At 42.4% G+C, this 17852-nt stretch overlaps 1 protein-coding gene across 2 annotated transcripts in view; it reads right to left on the bottom strand.

Moving 5' to 3' along the window:
• Positions 1 to 17852, bottom strand: part of nap1l1 (nucleosome assembly protein 1-like 1) — a 113308-nt gene that overhangs the window by 7217 nt on the left and 88239 nt on the right. The window contains exons 13-15 of one of the 2 annotated variants that reach the window (XM_041216074.1): positions 9789 to 9821; positions 9604 to 9654; positions 4851 to 4894 (exon numbers count right to left, since the gene is read on the bottom strand). In XM_041216074.1, coding sequence (XP_041072008.1) covers positions 4889 to 4894; positions 9604 to 9654; positions 9789 to 9821 — 90 coding nt within the window. In that variant the 3' untranslated portion in view covers positions 4851 to 4888. Of the gene's footprint in view, positions 1 to 4850; positions 4895 to 9603; positions 9655 to 9788; positions 9822 to 17852 lie in introns of those variants that run through there. The other variant, XM_041216073.1, reaches the window with a different exon arrangement.

Genomic DNA, 17852 nt, shown 5'->3' with positions numbered 1-17852 from the left:
CGCTATATTTTGCTTTTATGTTCAGAGGGACTTGGGGTGCTCATACTAGGAACAAAGTTAGCATTGCAAGTACAAGCAATTAGGAAGGCAAATAGCATGTCTTAAACACAATGGTTACCGCACAGGAGCCCACCCTGTCTGTGGAGCAATTCGTCTAGTGTCATTTCCCCACCTTCCCCGCCATAGCCCTGCATGTTCTTCTTTTTCAGAAAATAATCCAATTCCCTCTTGAATTCCTCGATTGAACTTGCTGCCATCACCAAACTCAGAGTGCATTCTAGATCTTAAACAGTCGCTGTGTGAAGTTGTTTTTCACGTCACCTTTGCTTCTTTTGCAATTAACTTTTAATCTGTGCCCTCTGGTTCTCAATCCTCCCACCAATAGGAACAGTCTCTCCCTATCTACTCTGTCCAGACTCATGACTTTGAATGCCTCTATCAAATCTCGTCTCAACTTTCTCTTCTCCAAGGAAAACAGTCCCAACTTCTCCAATCCATCTTCACAAGTGAAGTTCCGCAATCTTAGAGCTATTCTTGTGAATCTTTTCTGCACTCTCATGCCTTCACATCCTCCTTGCAGTGTGGCACCCAGAACTGGATACGATGCTATTGTTGAGGTTAAACCAGCGTTTTAAAGTGTTCAACATAACTTCCTTGCTCTTTTACTTTATGCACCAATTAATAGAGCCTAAAATGTTGTATGCTTTAACTGCTTTATCAACTTGTCCTGCCACCTTCAATGATTTATGTACATATTCACCCAGGTCCCTCTGCTCCTGCACCCCCTTTAGAATTGAATCCATTTTTATATCACGTCTCCTCGTTGTTCCTACCACAATGAATTGCTTTACACTTCTCAGCATTAAATTTCATCTGCAACTTGTTTGCCCATTCCACCCACCTGTGTCCTTTTGAATTCTACCATTCACAATACTTTAAAGATTTGTATTTGAATGCAAATGTTGCAATTGTATCCTGTACACCAAGGTCTAGGTCATCATTCATATACAGCAGGAATAGCAGGGGTGCTAACACTGACCTCTGGGAAACCCCACTGGAAATATCCATTAACCACTATTCTCAGTTTCCAGTCACTCAACCAATTTTTTATCCATGTTGCGACTGTTATTTTTATTACACAAGCTCCAACTTTGCTCAAGTCTCTTGTGCGATACTTCTTCAAATGCTTTTTAGAAGTCCATGTGCACATCAACAACACTGCCCTCGTCAACCCTCTGTTACCTCTCCAAAAATCTCAAGCAAGTTCAAATTTGATTTGCCCTTAAATCTTTGCTGGCTTTTTAAATTAACCCTCGTTTGCCCAAGTGACTATTATCCCGAAATGTTTGTAGAAACATCCCCAGCAAGGTTAAACTGACTGGCCTGTAGTTGCTGCGCTTATTTTTTTTGAACAAGGGTGTAGCCATTTGCAATTATTTTATTGCAAGGGGACTGGAGTCAAAGAATAAAGAAGTCCTGCTACAATTGTACAGGGCTTTGGCAAGGCCACACCTGGAATACTGTGCACAGTTTTAGTCTCCACATTTAAGAAAGGATATACTTGCCTTGGAGGCAGTATAGTGAAGGTTTCACTAGATTAGTTCCAGGGATGAGAAGGCTGTCCTATGATGGCAGACTGAGTAAATTGATCCTATACTCCCTGAAATCTAAAAGAATGAGAGGTGACCTCATTGAAACATACAAGATTCCGAAGGGAGTTGACAAGGTAGATACTGAGATTAGTCCCCCTGGTCGGAGAATCTAAAACACGGGGACAGAGTCTCAGGATAAGGGGCCGATCATTTAGGACCGAGATGAGAAATTTCTCCATTCAAAGGGTTGTGAATCTTTGGAATTCTCCATCCCAGAGGGTTGTGGATGTTACATTGTTGAATAATTTAAGGCTGAGACAGATTTCTAGTCTCAGAGAATCAAGAGATGGAGAGTAGGCAGGAAAATGGAGTTGAGGCCAAATATCACCATGATAATAGTGAGTGGCAGAGCAGTTTCGATCAGCTGTATTGTCTACACCTGCTCCTATTTGTTTTCAGGCTCATTATCACTGGAGCGGAAGGTTAACTATTGATTTATTAGTTTAGTGTGAAAATAACTCAGGACTTCAGCAATCTCAAACTGTCAGGCTCAGCAACTACCCCAAATATAAGTATACAGTCTCCAAGTAGATGAACCACAATTGTTAGCGTATATTGATACAAAGAGTCTATTTTTCTTTACTGGTTTGTTTTCTCTCATTTCCTTTGTTTTCAGATGATAACAATTCAGGATCCTGCCATTCACACCCACACCACTGCTAGCCATTTCTTGTGTTTCTTTACTTGTCCCATTATCACTCTCTTTGGCTTTGCACCATGTCTTTAACTTCCCCTGCCCTCCACCTCATCACAGCCCTTACTTCTTTTTGTTCTTCTCACCCTCCCCCCTCAGACAGGATCAAAACCCATTTCTTTCACACCTGTCGATGACAAACCTGTTAACTTTGTTTCTCTCTCCACTGATGTTGCCAGACTTGCATTTAATTTGAGATTTTCCAGCACTGTTTTAATTCCAGTTCTGATGAAAGGTCAGACCCAAGACATGAATGGTTTCTCTCTCTACTGTAGGGAGAGCTTGCTATATGCAAGCTCTTGACCCCTTCTTTCAGCACACTGACTTATCTTGAATGTCCTGGTCTGCAGTTTCATTTAATCCTTCGCCTCATGTAGCATTAACATTTTTTCCTTTCCTTTCAGGTGTGAAGAATCACAAACTTCAATAACTCATGGTTACCTCACTTCTCTGGATCCTTCTTTCCTTTTACTGCCCTTTAACTCAATCCCTTCTTCTAATCTGACCCCTTGCCGCGTATTCAGGATATCCGCGAACATTTCACACTGATAGCTGAGATCTAAAGTCAACTCTTGACACATTTTCCTACTCCTCCCCCGCCCACCCAACACAGCCCGCCCTCCCAAACCCAGGCCATGACCCCCATCACCGAACATCAAGCCATTGTTCCCAGGACCGTCACTGAATTCATCTCCGCAGATAGTGCCCCATAACCTACAACATCTCCCCCACAATCACAAACAAGCTGCTTCTACCTCCTTCTCAAAACCCACAAATAGGACCACCTTGGTAGACCCATTGTTTCAACCCATTCTTATCTCACTGAACTGATTGCTTCCTATCTCAACTATATATTTTTCCTTTTTCAGTCTCTTTCCCCCTACACCTGTGGTTCTTCTTTAAGTTTCCAGTTTCGTAGCCCTAGACATCTCCTTTTCACCATGGACATCGAATCCTTGAATACATGCATCTCCCACCAAAAACAGCTGACAGCCCTCTGCTTCTTCCTTGAATGGGGACCCAACTAGTCCCCATTCACCATCACACTCTTCCCATCAGGCTGAACTTGTTCTCACATCAAACAACTTCCCCTTCAACCCTATTCACTTCCTTCAAATAAAAGGTGTCATTATGGATACGCACATTGATCCTCACTGCCTGCTTTCTTGGGGATACGCAAAACAGTTTTGTTCCAGTCCTTTCAGGCCCCCACCCTCACCTCTTTTTCCAGTACAATGACGACTGTATTGGTGTTCTTTCTTGCTCTTTCCCCGAATAAGAATATTTCATCGACTTTGCTTCCAATTTCCACCCTTCTCTTGCCTTCTCTTCCCTTCTTTGACTTGCTTGTCTCTATTTCTGGGCATCAATCAACATTCAGTATAAACCCACCAACTCTGAGCTACCTTGACTACATATCTGCAAACCCCACTTCACGCAAGGACTTCATTCCATTCTCCCAGTTTCTCCACGTCATCTGTTCAGGCGATGCAGCCTCCCATGTGTGTCTTAAATTTTTTCTCAACCGAGAATCTACCCGCACCCCCCAACCCTGGCTGACAGGCCCTAGACCGTATCTGTCCCATTCTCATATTTCCTTTACTTTGAAAGCTTTTGTCATTTAATTTCTCCTTCCCTACACCCAATGATAGTCCTTCCCCTGTGTTGTTTTTCCCATCCTCTCCCCTTTCACTTGCTCAAAACCTATTACATCTTTAACGTTTACCAGCTCAGAACATGAACTGTTTCTCTCTCCACACATGCTGCCAGCCCATTGACTATTTCCAGCATTTTCTATTTTACTACTGTAATTCGTTGGGTTTAACAGGATTCTTTGGGATGTTTACCTCTTGATCAAGAATGATTTACTTTCTGGCACAATCTGCAGTGTTTTTGGATGAGATTAAATATTTTGTAAAAAGTCCCAACAGCAATTTGAATGCCTTCCTACTTTCCAAACAATGGACAGAGCTCAATAGTCACAGAAGTCCCCTCCAACTCCAGGGCACATTCATTTTAGACTTTGGCTATACATGATGCAGGAGCTGGCATTATCAGCTCAATGATGAGCTAGTTCATGCACGTTAGAGAATTTAGAGCTATAATAAAGCACTCCAGCTGGTACTTAAACATAGCCAGTTTGCGAAAAAGAAAACTAACAGCCCATTCACTTTGCATCTTTAGTTAAATACTAAAACTCTACAAATCCCAAAGCACCTCCAAGGCCCACACATGAAAGTGATTTTGAACGTGTAAGTTGTACAGCACGCACTACAAGCGCTCAGGTGGCTTTAAACTCAATTACAAATTATTCTGTCTCTCTGCAGTGGTCACAACTTGATGTTTTTGTAATACTGGTTTTCAAAACAAAGAACCTGTCAAAACTTTGGTTATTACTGCAACAAGAGCCAGATTAAGGTGCCACTCACTAATTAGTACTTGACAAAAGCAAAAACAGAGCAAGTTAGTTAAATGAAAAGTATTATGTAATAAAGATCAGCAAGCCTTACCTACCAGGGGTAGGGTTATTTCTAGCCATCATTTAAACCTAGTAAGGAAAAATTCAGAGAGCAGCTGACATGAAAGTACAAGACTTGAAGCCAGTATAAGATTTTGAAATTCCAGAAGGAATTATCAGTAACAAAAATATACCTAAATCCATATATAATTTCTCAACTGTTAAAACCTCAATACTATGCTGTTTCATACTGTAAAAACATTTAAAGTAGATTTCTTAGCGCAAATAAACATCAAAAGCAAAGTTAAATTTGGACTCTTTGGACCATTATATATCAATCATTCAAGGTAAACTACACCCTCCATTATAGTTCAGTTTACAGCAGTTAGACAAAGTTATATATAGAAATATACCATCGGCCCAATCAATGCTTACCCAGGCGATCAGACAATGCAACCTCATTAACTAACAGCAACTGGGGAAGTGGTGAAAGAGAATTTGCATTTACACCCAGGTGTGATGTACAAGTATAAATCAATATAAAGCTCTCTTGGCCCAGTTAAGTTTCTTCAGTGAGGAACAGAGCCAAACAAACCATGATGTTCTATTTTAATCCTTGGTTTGAAAAATTGTACATAAGGTACATGCTGCAGTAGTTGTACTGGTGATTTATTTCACCACATCACAAAGGTTTGGCTCTCAAAGGCTCAATATTTGAACACTAGTTTCCAGATAACCAAGTCATTGGCCCACTGAGCTCAAAATCCACTTGTTCTTGCCATCCATCAACCTTCTTCCTACCCCAAGTTTAACCTGAAAACATTCCCATCTTTGTAAATCTAACCCTTTCCAAAAAGGCATCTGGCCTATCAAGAAACAACAAACTCATTACCAAAGGCCAGTAATATCCTAGAAAAATCTTTATCATTTATTCAGCACCTAGATAAGATCCTGGAAGAGTCCCACTGATTCCCGAATAGGCAGTGTGTGTCTGTATGCTTCTCCCATTTTATCCACCCTCAACCTGATACCCAAAGAAGTGCCACATATAGTAATAATCTTCTACCCCTTAACCGCCCCAAATCTTACACTATTGTTTTTATCCATTTCTCTACCAGCCATTAATATGGTCACAGGTTAAACAGCTGAATTTAAGGAAGTCCTCTAAATTAAAAGCTATGAATATTTATAGCTCTGTCCTCCATAGAACCATAGAACACTACAGCACAGAAAACAGACCATTCAGCCCTTCTAGTCTGTGCCGAAATATTATTCCGCTAGTCCCATTGACCAGCACCTGGTCCATAACCCTCCAGACCTCTCCCATCCATGTATCTATCTAATTTATTCTTTAAACTTAAGTGAGCCCGCATTTACCACGTCAGATGGTAGCTCATTCCACACACTCACCACTGAGTGAAGAAGTTCCCCCTAATGTTCCCTCTAAACCTTTCCCCTTTCACCCTAAAGCCATGTCTTCTCATGTTTATCTCCCTAATCTAAGTGGAAAGAGCCTACTCGCATTTACTCTGTCTATACCCCTCATAATTTTGTAAACTTCTATCATATCTCCTCTCATTCTTCTACACTCCAAGGAATAAAGTCCTAACCTGTTTAATCTTTCCCTGTAACTCAACTCCTTAAGATCCAGCAACATCCTAGTAAATCTTCTCTGCACTCTCTCAATCTTACTGATATCCTTCCTGTAGTTAGGCGACTAGAACTGCACACAATACTCCAAAGTTGGCATCACCAATGTCTTATACAACCTCACCATAACATCCCAACTCCTATACTCAATATTCTGATTTATGAAGGCCAGTATGCCAAAAGCTTTCTTTACAACCCTGTCTACCTGTGACGCCACTTTCAGGGAACTATGTATCTGAACTCCCAGATCCCTTTGTTGCTCCGCTCTCCTCAGTGCCCTACCATTTACTGTGTATGTCCTACCTTGGTTTGATCTTCCAAAATGTAACACCTCACACTTTTCCGCATTAAATTCCATCTGACATTTTCTGGCCCATTTTTCCAGTTGGTCCAGATCCCTCTGCAAGCTTTGAAAGCCTTCCTCGCTGTCCACAACGCCTCCAATCTTAGTGTCATCAGCAAACTTGCTGATCCAATTTACCACATTATCATCCAAATCATTGATATAGACAACAAACAACAATGGTCCCAGCACAGATCCCTGAAGTACACCACTAGTCACAGACCTCCATCTGAGAAGCAATCATCCACTACCACTGCCAATTTCGAATCCAGTTTACGACCTCTCCATGGATACCGAGTGTCTGAACCTTCTGAACTAACCTCCCATGTGGGACCTTGTCAAAGGCCTTACTAAAGTCCATGTAGACAACATCCACAGCCTTTCCTTCATCTACTTTCTTGGTAACCTTTTCAAAAAACTCTACAAGGTTCGTTAAACATGACCTACCACGCACAAAGCTATGCTGACTATCCTTAATCAGCCCCTGGCTGTCCAAATAATTATATATTCGATCTCTCAGAATACTTTCCAATAATTTACCTACTACTGACGTCAGGCTCACTGGCCTGTAATTACCTGGTTTACTTTTGGAGCCTTTTTTAAACAACGGAACAACATGAGCTACCCTCCAATCCTCTGGCACCTCACCCGTGGCTAGGGACATTTTAGATATTTCTGCCAGGGCCCCTGCAATTTCTACACTAGTCTCCCTCAAGGTCCGAGGGAATATCATGTCAGGCCCGGGGGATTTATCTACCTTTATTCGCTGTAAGGCAGCAAGCACCTCCTCCTCTTTAATCTCTATATGTTCCATGAAACTACTGCTTGTTTCCCTTCCTTCCTTATACACTCCATTCTAAATAAATGCCCAACAATTTCCAGCTCAGTAGGAATGGAGTAGAAACGACTCAATGCAAATCAAATCTGCACTAACCAGAAACTGGGGAGACACTGTGTACTGAAGTTATTTGTATTTAACGTTAAAGTGAAACTCCATGTACCAGTGTGTTTTACAGACCAAAAGTTAGTTTCACTTCTGATACGACATTGTCTAGTCCAGCAATGCATCAATGCAACGATTGGACATGCAGAAAACAAATAATTAAAATAGGTGAACAGATTCAATTTTTCACCTTTGTGACAAAGTAACTGTGCAGGTCCTAATCAGCTCACACAACAAGACATTTCCTGAGTTTTAAAATACGTTGTGTTGACTCCCACAAACACTGATCTCTCAGAAATGTGCAAGAATTATGGCAAATATTAGGCCTTTTTTCTATTTAATGCTTTCATTTGACATCAACTTACATGACCTCCACTCTGCTCAGATTCACTTCATCTTTACCTTGGTACAGCAAGCAAAGTCTGTTTGCTTTAAATTTTAGAGACACAAAAATGAATCAATAGCTCTCAGCTGCTGAAAGGGGCATTGCTCACTGACCAGTGTTTCCAGCATTGTCCCAGTTTTCCCAACATCTGTGGTCATTTGGCTATCAATTCAGGTTTGATGGCTAACTTAGTTGTCCTTACCTAAACAAACATTTAGCCTCACCATCTGAAACTGAAATGATACTGAACGCCTCAATCCGGAAACAAAAGCAAACTACCACGGATGCTGGAAATTTGAAATGAAAACAAAAATATTCTGAAATACTCAGCAGGTCAGTCAGTATCTGCGGAGAGAAACAGAGTTAATACTTCAGCTCACGATGACCTTTTATCCTCAAGAGGATGAAAGGTCATCTTGACCTGAAACATTAACTGTTTCCCTCCACAGATGCTGCCTGACCTGCTGAGTATTTCAGCACTTATTTTCAATCTCAATTCTGAAAACTGCCTTTAAATAGCTTTCTCTTCCATTTTGAACACTTTCTTCCCCTCAATAACTCAGACCTGTCAAAGACTTCATTACTACCAGTATCTCTCAAATTCAGCACAAATGGGAAACATCTGACGGAAGATTAATCTCCTCTAACCCGTTTTCTCATCAATGCTCATGTTTTTCAGCAAAGCTCATAAAACTGAAGTTTGTCCTACATATCCTCCACCTTTCCTAAACGAGAACACAACAGCACCAAACAAATGCACTTGTGTGTGCTGGCTTTTTGGTAGGGCTATCCTATTAGCCCCATTCCCCTGATCTTTCTCAATAGCCGTGCAACCTTCCCCTTTAAGTAGTCATCGAATTCCTTTTTGAAAGTTACTAAATGAACCTGCTTCAACCATCCTTTCAGGCGCTGCATTTCAGATCACAATGCAATGTAAAAATATTTCTCATCTGCCCTCTGGTACTTTTATGAATTACCTTATCAAATCTTCTATCAAAACCCTTCATGACTTTGAACACTGCCATTAAACTTCTGTGATCAAGGAGAAGAACTCCAACCTCTCCATTGAATTCAAGTCTCACTATATCTTAACTGCAACATTTGGCAATTTTTCACCTTTCCAGTGTTCGTTGGTATTCTTTCAGCTCAAAAAGAGGAACCAGTTTGAGACAGGCCTATTTCTGCTGGAGTTTAAGCCTGCTCACAACAGGCTTAAGCTGCCAACAATCACCCCCACCACACAATATTTTAGCCAGGATGAAGACTTGGGAAAATGTTTCAAAACCATTTCAGTGTTGTTTGTAATTGACATGATACCATAAAGGAGATTAGAGAGGTGGTTAAAATAGTTCATAATAATATTAACCTTCAGAAATACTGTACATATTATACAGCTATGTACAGGCTTAGTATGACACTAACACTTCTCCTGCAAGGGAGAAAGAATGTTCTGGAAAATAAACAACTCAAACTCCCACCTTAGGGTCATAATCAGGGTCATTTTCTTCATCTGCTTCTTCCTCCCCTTCCTGTTGAAACAAAAGAGAATAATTAAGGTGGCCCTGCTATTTTCCATTGTCAGAGCAACAAGACAATCCAGGACAAACATAATGCAACTACAAACTTGCTTAGTATTTCTCCCATCATAAATGGAAAAAGTTACCTCATCATCTGCCTCTTCGCCCTCCTCATCATACTGTATTGAAAGAAGAAATAATAATCAGGCTTGTTGCATCCCATATTCAACGAGAAAATCATTGCCACAGTGAGAATAGTACATACCTCAAGTCAGTTTGTATAATTCAAGAGTATTTCATAAGCCTTAATCTAACCCCTACCACCCAGCACTCAACTTCTTGCATGTTTAATTGTACAAGTTGAGTAGTTATAAAAATTCAATTGCAAGCACTTTTAAAAGCTTGAGCATAAACAAGACACAATGGACCCATTTAATAAAGCAATTGCAGATCCAGTTACCCTTTTGAGCAAGCACGTGAAGCAGAAGTTTTTTTTTATTCATTCACGGGATGTGGGCTTCGCTGGCTGGGCCAGCATTTATTGCCCATCATTAGTTGCCCTTGAGAAGGTGGTGGCGAACTGCCTTCTTGAACCGCTGCAGTCCATGTGGTGTAGGTACACCCACTGTGCTGTTAGGGAGGAAGTTCCAGGATTTTGACCCAGCAACAGCGAAGGAACAATGAATGTGATATTCCCAAAGTCAGGATGGTGAGTGACTTGGAGGGGAACTTCCAGGTGATGGTGTTCCCAAGTGTCTGCTGTCCTTGTCCTTCTAGATGGTAGTGGTCGTGGGTTTGGAAGGTGCTGTCGAAGGAGCTTTGGTGAATTTCTGCAGTGCATCTTGTAGATGGTACACACACTGCTGCCACAGTGGGGGAGGGAGTGAATGGCACCACATCCACAATCAAACGGCTGCTTTGTCCTGGACGGTGTCAAACTTCTGGAGTGTTGTGGGAGCTGCACTCATCCAGGCAAGTGGGGAGTATTCCATCACACTCCTGACTTGTGCCTTGTAGATGGTGGACAAACTTTGGGAGTCAGGAGGTAAGTTACTCACTGCAGGATTCCTAGCCTCTGACCTGCTCTTGTAGCCACAGTATTTTTATGGTTAGTCCAGTTCAGTTTCTGGTCAATGGTAACCCATGACCCTCATGATGATGAAAGTGGGGGATTCAGTGATGGTAACGCCAATGTCAAGGGGCAATGGTTAGATTGTCTCTTGTTGGAGATGGTCATTGCCTGGCACTTCGGTGGCACAAATGTTACTTGCCACTTGTCAGCCCAAGCATGGATATTGTTCGGACTACTTCAGTATCTGAGCCGTCACGAATGGTGCTGAACAAAATCATCAGCGAACATCCCCACTTCTGACCTTATGATGGAAGGAAGGTCATTGGTGAAGCACTTGAGGATGGTTGGGCCGTGGACACTAACCTGAGGTACTTCTGCAGTGAGGTCCTAGAGCCGAGATGACCAACCTCCAACAACCTCAAACATCTTCTTTGTGCTAGGTATTACTCCAACCAGTGGAGAGTTCCCCCCACCCCCGATTCTCATTAACTCCAGTTTTGCTAGGGCTCCTTGATGCCACATTCGGTCAAATGCGGCCTTGATGTCAAGGGCAGTCACTCTCAACTCACCTCACCTCAGGAGTTCAGCTCTTTTGTCCATGATTGAACCAAGGCTGTAATGAGGTCAAGAGCAGAGTGGCCCTGGCAAAAACCAAACTGGGCGTTAGTGAGCAGGTTACTGCTAAGCAAGTGCCACTTGATAGCACTGTTGATGACCCCTTCCATTACTTAACTGATGATTGAGTGTAGGCTGATGGGGCAGTAATTGGCCAGGATGGATTTGTCCTGTGTGTACACAGGACATACCTGGGCAATTTTCCACATTACCAGGTAGATGCCAGTTTTGTAGCTGTGCTGGAACAGCTTGGCTAGGGGTGCAGCAAGTTCTGGAGCACAGGTCTTCAGTACTATTGCTAGGGTCCATAGCCTTTGCACTTTCCAATACCTTCAGCCATTTCTTGATATCAGGTGGAGTGAATCGAATTGGCTTAGAGCTGCATCGAGATGCTGGGGACCTCCAGAGGAGGCATAGATGGATTATCCACTCGACACTTCAGGCTGAAGATTATAGCAAATTCTTCAGCCATATCTTTTGCACTTAAGACATACAATGTGGCAAAGATTAGTGGTAAGCCAGAGGACTGTGAACATTTTAAAAACCAACAAAATATGGCAAAAAAAAGGGAGAAAATAAACTGAGGGTAAACTAGCAAGTAATATAAAAATCAACAGTAAGAGCTTCTTTAAATATGTAAAAAAGAGAGAGGCCAAAGTGAATAGAGGCCCCTTACAGAGTGAGGCTGGGGAGATAATAATGGAGAACCAGGAAATGGCAGAGGAGTTAAATAAATACTTTGCTTCAGTCTTCATGGTAGAAGACTCTAATAGCATTCCAATACTAAATCAAGGGACAAAAGAGGGGGAGGAAATAAACACAATAACTATCACTAGAGAAAAGGTACTAGGGAAACTAATGGGGCCAAAAGCCAACATGTACCCTGGACCTGTGGGTTGCATGCTAGGATATTAAAAGGAAGTAGCTAGAGATAGTGGATGCACTGGTAGTAATCTTCCAAGAATCCTTAGATTCTAGAAAAGTCCCAAAGGATTGGAAAACTACCAATGTAACACCCTTATTCAAAAAGGGAGGGAAACCAAAAACAGACAACTATAGGCCAGTTAGCTTAACATCTGTCATTGGGAAAAGTTTTAAGCGTCTATTATAAAGGATGCAAGATCAGAGCATTTAGAAATACATAATATAATCAAACAGTCAGCATGGCTTCATGAAGGGGAAAATCATGCCTGACAAATTTATTAGAACTCTTTGAGGTGATAACAAGCAGGATAGATAAAAAGGGAAGCCAGTAGATATAATATATTTGGATTTCCAAAGGGCATTCGATAAGGTATGGCACATAAGGTTACTCAAGGTAAGAGCCCATGGTATTGGGGGCCATGTATTAGCATGGACCAAGGACTGGCTAACTAATAGGAGACGGAGTTGGGATAAGGAGAGCATTTTCAGGATGGCAACCTGTAACTAGTGGAGTGCAACAGGGATCAGTGCTGGGGTCTCAATTATTTACAATATGTATTAATGACTTGGATGAGGGAAATGATGTACTATCACCAAGTTTGCAGATGATACAAAAATAGGTGGGAAGGTAAGTGGTGTGGATGACACAAAGAGTCTACAGAAGGAAGAAGACAGGTTAAGTGAATGACCAAAAAGTGTCAGATGGAATATAATGTGGGAAAATGTGATGTTATGCACCTTGGCTGGAAGAATACAGGAGCTGAATATTATTTAAATAGAGAAAGATTGCAGAAGGCTGCAGTCCAAGAGGGCTTTGGGAGTCCTTGTGTGTTAGCTTTTTGGGATTCATGCACAAGTTCAACAGGTAATAGGGAAGGCAAATGGAATGTTGCCTTTTATTTCAAAGGGAATGGAGTGTAAAAATAGGGAAGTCTTGCTAAAACTATACAAGGCACTCGTTAGACCACACCTAGAACACTGAACAGCTTTGGTCCCTTTATCTAAGCAAAGATATACCGGCATTGGAGAATGTTCGCTAGGTTGATTCCAGGTGTAGAGGGATTTTATGAGGAGAGGTTAAGTAGGTTGGGCCTGTACTCATTGGAAAGAATTAGGTGACCTTATTGAAACATATAAAGATTCTTAGGAGGCTTGACAGGGTAGATGCTGAGAGGTTGTTTCCCCCTGTGGGAGAGCGTAGGGCCAGAGCACAATCTCAAGAGTAAGAGGTCGTCCATTTAATACAGATGAGGAGAATTTCTTCTCTGAGGGTAGTTAACCTGTGGGAATATTCTACCGCAGAGGGCTGTAGAAGCTGGGTCATTAAGTATATTCAAGGCGGAGATACACAGATTTTTAGTCAGTAAGGAAATCAAGGCTTATGGGGAAAAGGCAGGAAAGTGGAGTTGAGGATTATCAGATCCGCCATGGTCTCATTGAGTGTTGGAGCAGACTAGAAGAGCCGAATGGCCCTTCTGCTTCTACATCTTATGTGCTGGGCTTCCCCATATTGAGGATGGGGATATTTGTGGAGCCTCCTCCTCCAGTGAGTTGTTTAATTGTCCACCACCATTCACAACTGGATGTGGCAGGACTGCATCGCTTAGCTCTGACCATCAATTGCTGCTTATGCTGTTGGCACCCAAGTAGTCCTATGTTATACCTTCAACAGGTTAACACTTAATTTTTAGGTATGCATGGTGACGCCCCTAGCATGCCCTCCTGCACTCTTCATTGAACAGGACTGATCCCCTGGCTTGATGGTAATGGTAGAGTGGGGGATATGCCAGGCCATGAGGTTACAGATTGTGTGAGTACAATTCTGCTGCTGCTGATGGCCCACAGTGCCTCATGGATGCCTTGTCTTGAGTTGCTAAATCTGTTCGAAATCTATCCCATTTAGCAGAGTGGTAGTGCCACACAACACGATGGAGGGTATCCTCAATGTGAAGATGGGACCTCGTCTCCACAACTGTGCAGTGGTCACTCCTGCCAATCTGTCATGGACAGATATCTGCTGCAGGCAGGTTGGTGAGGATGAGGTCAAGTATATTTTTCCCTCATGTTGGTTCCCTCACCCAGACCCAGTCTAGCAGCTATGTCATTTAGGTCTCGGCCAGCTCAGTCATTAGCAGTGCTACCGAAGCACTCTTGATGATGGACACTGAAGTTCCCCAGCCAGGGTACAGTCCGCGCCCTTGCTATCCTCAATGCTTCCTCCGAGTGGTTTTCAACATAGAGGAACCCTGATTCGTCAGCTGAGGTAGGGCGGTGCATGTTAATTAGCAGGAGGTTTCCTTGCCCACGTTTGACCTGATGCTATGAGACTTCATGGGGTCCGGATCGATGTTGAGGACTCCAAGAGCAACTCCTTCCCACCTGTGCACCACTGTGCTGCCACCTCTGCTGGGTCTGTCCTACCAGTGAGACAGGACATTTTTTTTTATTCATTCATGGGACGTGGCATCACTTATTTGCTTGCACTTGTGGCCAGCATTTATTGCCCATCTCTAGCTGCACTTGTTCCAGGTCTGGAGTCACATGTAACCCAGCCCAGGTAAGGACAGCAGGTTTCCTTCCCCAAAGGATATTAGTGAACCAGACGACTATCAGCAATGGTTTTGTGGTCTTCAATAGATTTTTAATTCCAGATTTTTATTTAATTCGAGTTTCACCATCTGTCATGGTGGAATTTGAACCCGGGTCCCCAGAGCATTACCCTGGATCTCTTGATTATCAAGTGATTATGCTACTGTCTCCCCGTACCCAGGGGAGGTGATGGTGGTGTCTGAGACATTATTTGTAAGATATGACTAGTTTGACTAGTCTGTGAGACAGCTCTCCCAATTTTGGCACTAGCCCCCAGATGTTAATAAGGAGGACTGTGCAGGGTCAGCAGGGCTACAACGCTGTTGTTGCAACTGCCATTGACATTTCCGGTGCCTAGGTCGATGCTGGGTGGTCCATCCAGTTTCATTCCTTTTTTGAGACTTTGTAGCAGTTCAATACAACTGAGTAGCTCGCTAGGCCATTTCAGTAGGCATTTCAGAGTCAACCACATTGCATTGAGGTAGATGATCAGCCATGATCTGTTTGAATAGCACATCAGGCTTGATGGCAGCATGGCTCACTCATGCTCCTATTTCCTATGTTCCTTTGAGTCTCTTTTCAGAAATATTAAATATATCTTTAATGGCCCTCTATCCTTGCACACTCTTGGAACTGAGGGAGCTGGGGATTCATGTAATAGGTCTTTGAAGGTCGCAAGGTATGTTTAACAAAGTTAGCAAATAATATGGGATCTTAGACTTCATGAATAGAGATATCAAGTGCAAAAGCAAGTAAGGTATGCTCAACCTTACAAGGCTCTGGTTAGGCCCCAAATAGAGTATTACATCCAATTTTGGTCACCACTTATTCAGGTTGTGAGGGTAGAGGAGATTTTCCAGAATCGTAAATCTGGGTCGAAGGAACTACATGGTTAGGTTGGAGAAGCTTTCGTGGTTCTCCTTGGAGCAAAGGAGATCTGATAGAGGTGTGAGTGTTTATGACTGGTTTAGATACAATAGATGAAGAAAAGCTGTTCTCATTAGCTGGTGGTACAAGAATTTGTGGACACAGATCTAAAGTGTTGGGTAAGAGATTCAGAGATGATATGAGGAAGAGTTTTTTTTAATTACACACAAGCGAGTGTTAATGACCTGAAACTCACTGCCAGCAAGGGTAGAGCAAATCTGTTCCAGTTATTGGAAGCAACCACATTGCCCTCAATCACATGGAATGGGATGTACCAAGGAAAAGGAAATCCTAAAATGATCATGGTTCTTCATAACTGTTTTTGTACTCTATATGCCTCTATTTATAAAGCCCAGGGTCCAAAATGCCTACCTTTAATCACTTTCTCAACCTACTTTACACAACCTCAATGATTTGTGCACATATTATCCACAGTTCATGCACCCACTTTAGAATTGTACCCTTTAATTTATATTGGCTCTCCTTCCTGCCAAAATTCTATCACTTCACATTTCTCTGCATTAAATTTCATCTACCACTTGTTTGCCCATTCTATCAGGTTATCTCCTCTTGAAGCCAATCACGATACTCTTCACAGTTCACAATATTTTCACGCTTTGTCATTTTCAGATTTTGAAATTGTGTCCTGTGCATCTAAGTCATTAAAAGGAGTGGTCCTAGTAATGACCTCTGGGGAACCCCACAGCATACTTTCCTCCAACTGTTGGCCACTCAGTTTTCTTTCTCTCATACAACTTCATATCCATGCTACCACTGAGCCTTTTATTCCACAGCTTGACAAGCCTAATATATGGCACTTAATTTCTTTTTAAAGTCCATTGACACCAAATCAACTGCATTACCCTCATCAACCCCTTAGTGCCTCATCAAAATAAAAGCACAATAGATTTAGTTGATATGACTTTAAGTAAACCCATGCTGGCTTTCCCTAATTAATCCACCATTGTCCAAGTGTCTGTTGAGATTTCTTTTTGTCCTGAATCATCATTTCTAAAAGCTTTTCCACAGAGGTTAAACTAACTGGCCAGTAGTTGCCACGTTTATCCTTGCAGGTTTGTTCAAACTAGGAGATAATATTTGTAATCTCCATTCCTCTGCCACCATCCCCATATCAAAGGAGGATTAGAAGATAATTGACAAGCTAACAGGAGGCAAAACTGATGTTTAAAAGTAGACGTCATTCTGCTGGAAGAGGAAAGCTGAGACTGTTCAGACATTGTAGATTATAGAAGGCAAAGACAAAACTTTCTGCTCACAACAATCAGACTCCATTTGATGTTTCCACTGTTGTGCGAAAATATTTTTCTACTATAAAGCCAGCATATTGTCTATGAGGCTACTTTCCTAATGCATCTGTCCATGACAGTATGGGTAGGAGATACCACCACACACAGGGGTGGGCAAAGTCCCGTCTGCACATTGAGGGTACTCTCCATCATGTTTTTTGACACGACCCCACCGTGCTAAATGGGATAGATTTTGAACAGATATAGCAACTCAAGACTGGGCATCCATGTGGCGCTGTGGGCCATCAGCAGCAGCAAAATTGTATTGGCCCACAACCTGTAACCTCATGGCCTGGCATATCCCCCACTCTACCATTACCATCAAACTAGGGGATCAACTCTGGTTCAATGAAGAGTGCAGGAGGGCACGCCAGAAGCAGCACCAGGTATACTTAATGAGGTATCCACCTGGTGAAGCTCTAACAGGACTACTTGCGTGCCTAACAGCATAAGCAGCAAGTGATAGGCAGAGCTAAGCAATCCCACAACCAACAGATCAAGTTTAAGCTCTGCAGTTCTGCCACATCCAGTCATGAATGGTGGTAGATAAATGAACTCACTGGAGGCGGTGGCTCCACAAATATCCCCATCCTCAATGAAGGGGGAGCCCAACGCATCAACGCAAAAGATAAGCTGGAAGCATTTGCTACAATCTTCAGCCAGAAGTGTCGAGTGGATGATCCATCTCAGCCTCCTCCGGAGGTCCCCAGCATCATAGATGCCAGTCTCCAGACAACTTGATTCACTCCACGTGATATCAAGAAATGGCTAAAGTC

Source organism: Carcharodon carcharias, chromosome 21 (genome assembly GCF_017639515.1).
Source record: "Carcharodon carcharias isolate sCarCar2 chromosome 21, sCarCar2.pri, whole genome shotgun sequence".
NCBI classification, from domain to species: Eukaryota; Metazoa; Chordata; class Chondrichthyes; order Lamniformes; family Lamnidae; genus Carcharodon; species Carcharodon carcharias.
Note: the sequence above shows the minus strand (reverse complement) of the source record. Positions and strands in the feature narration are given on the sequence as shown.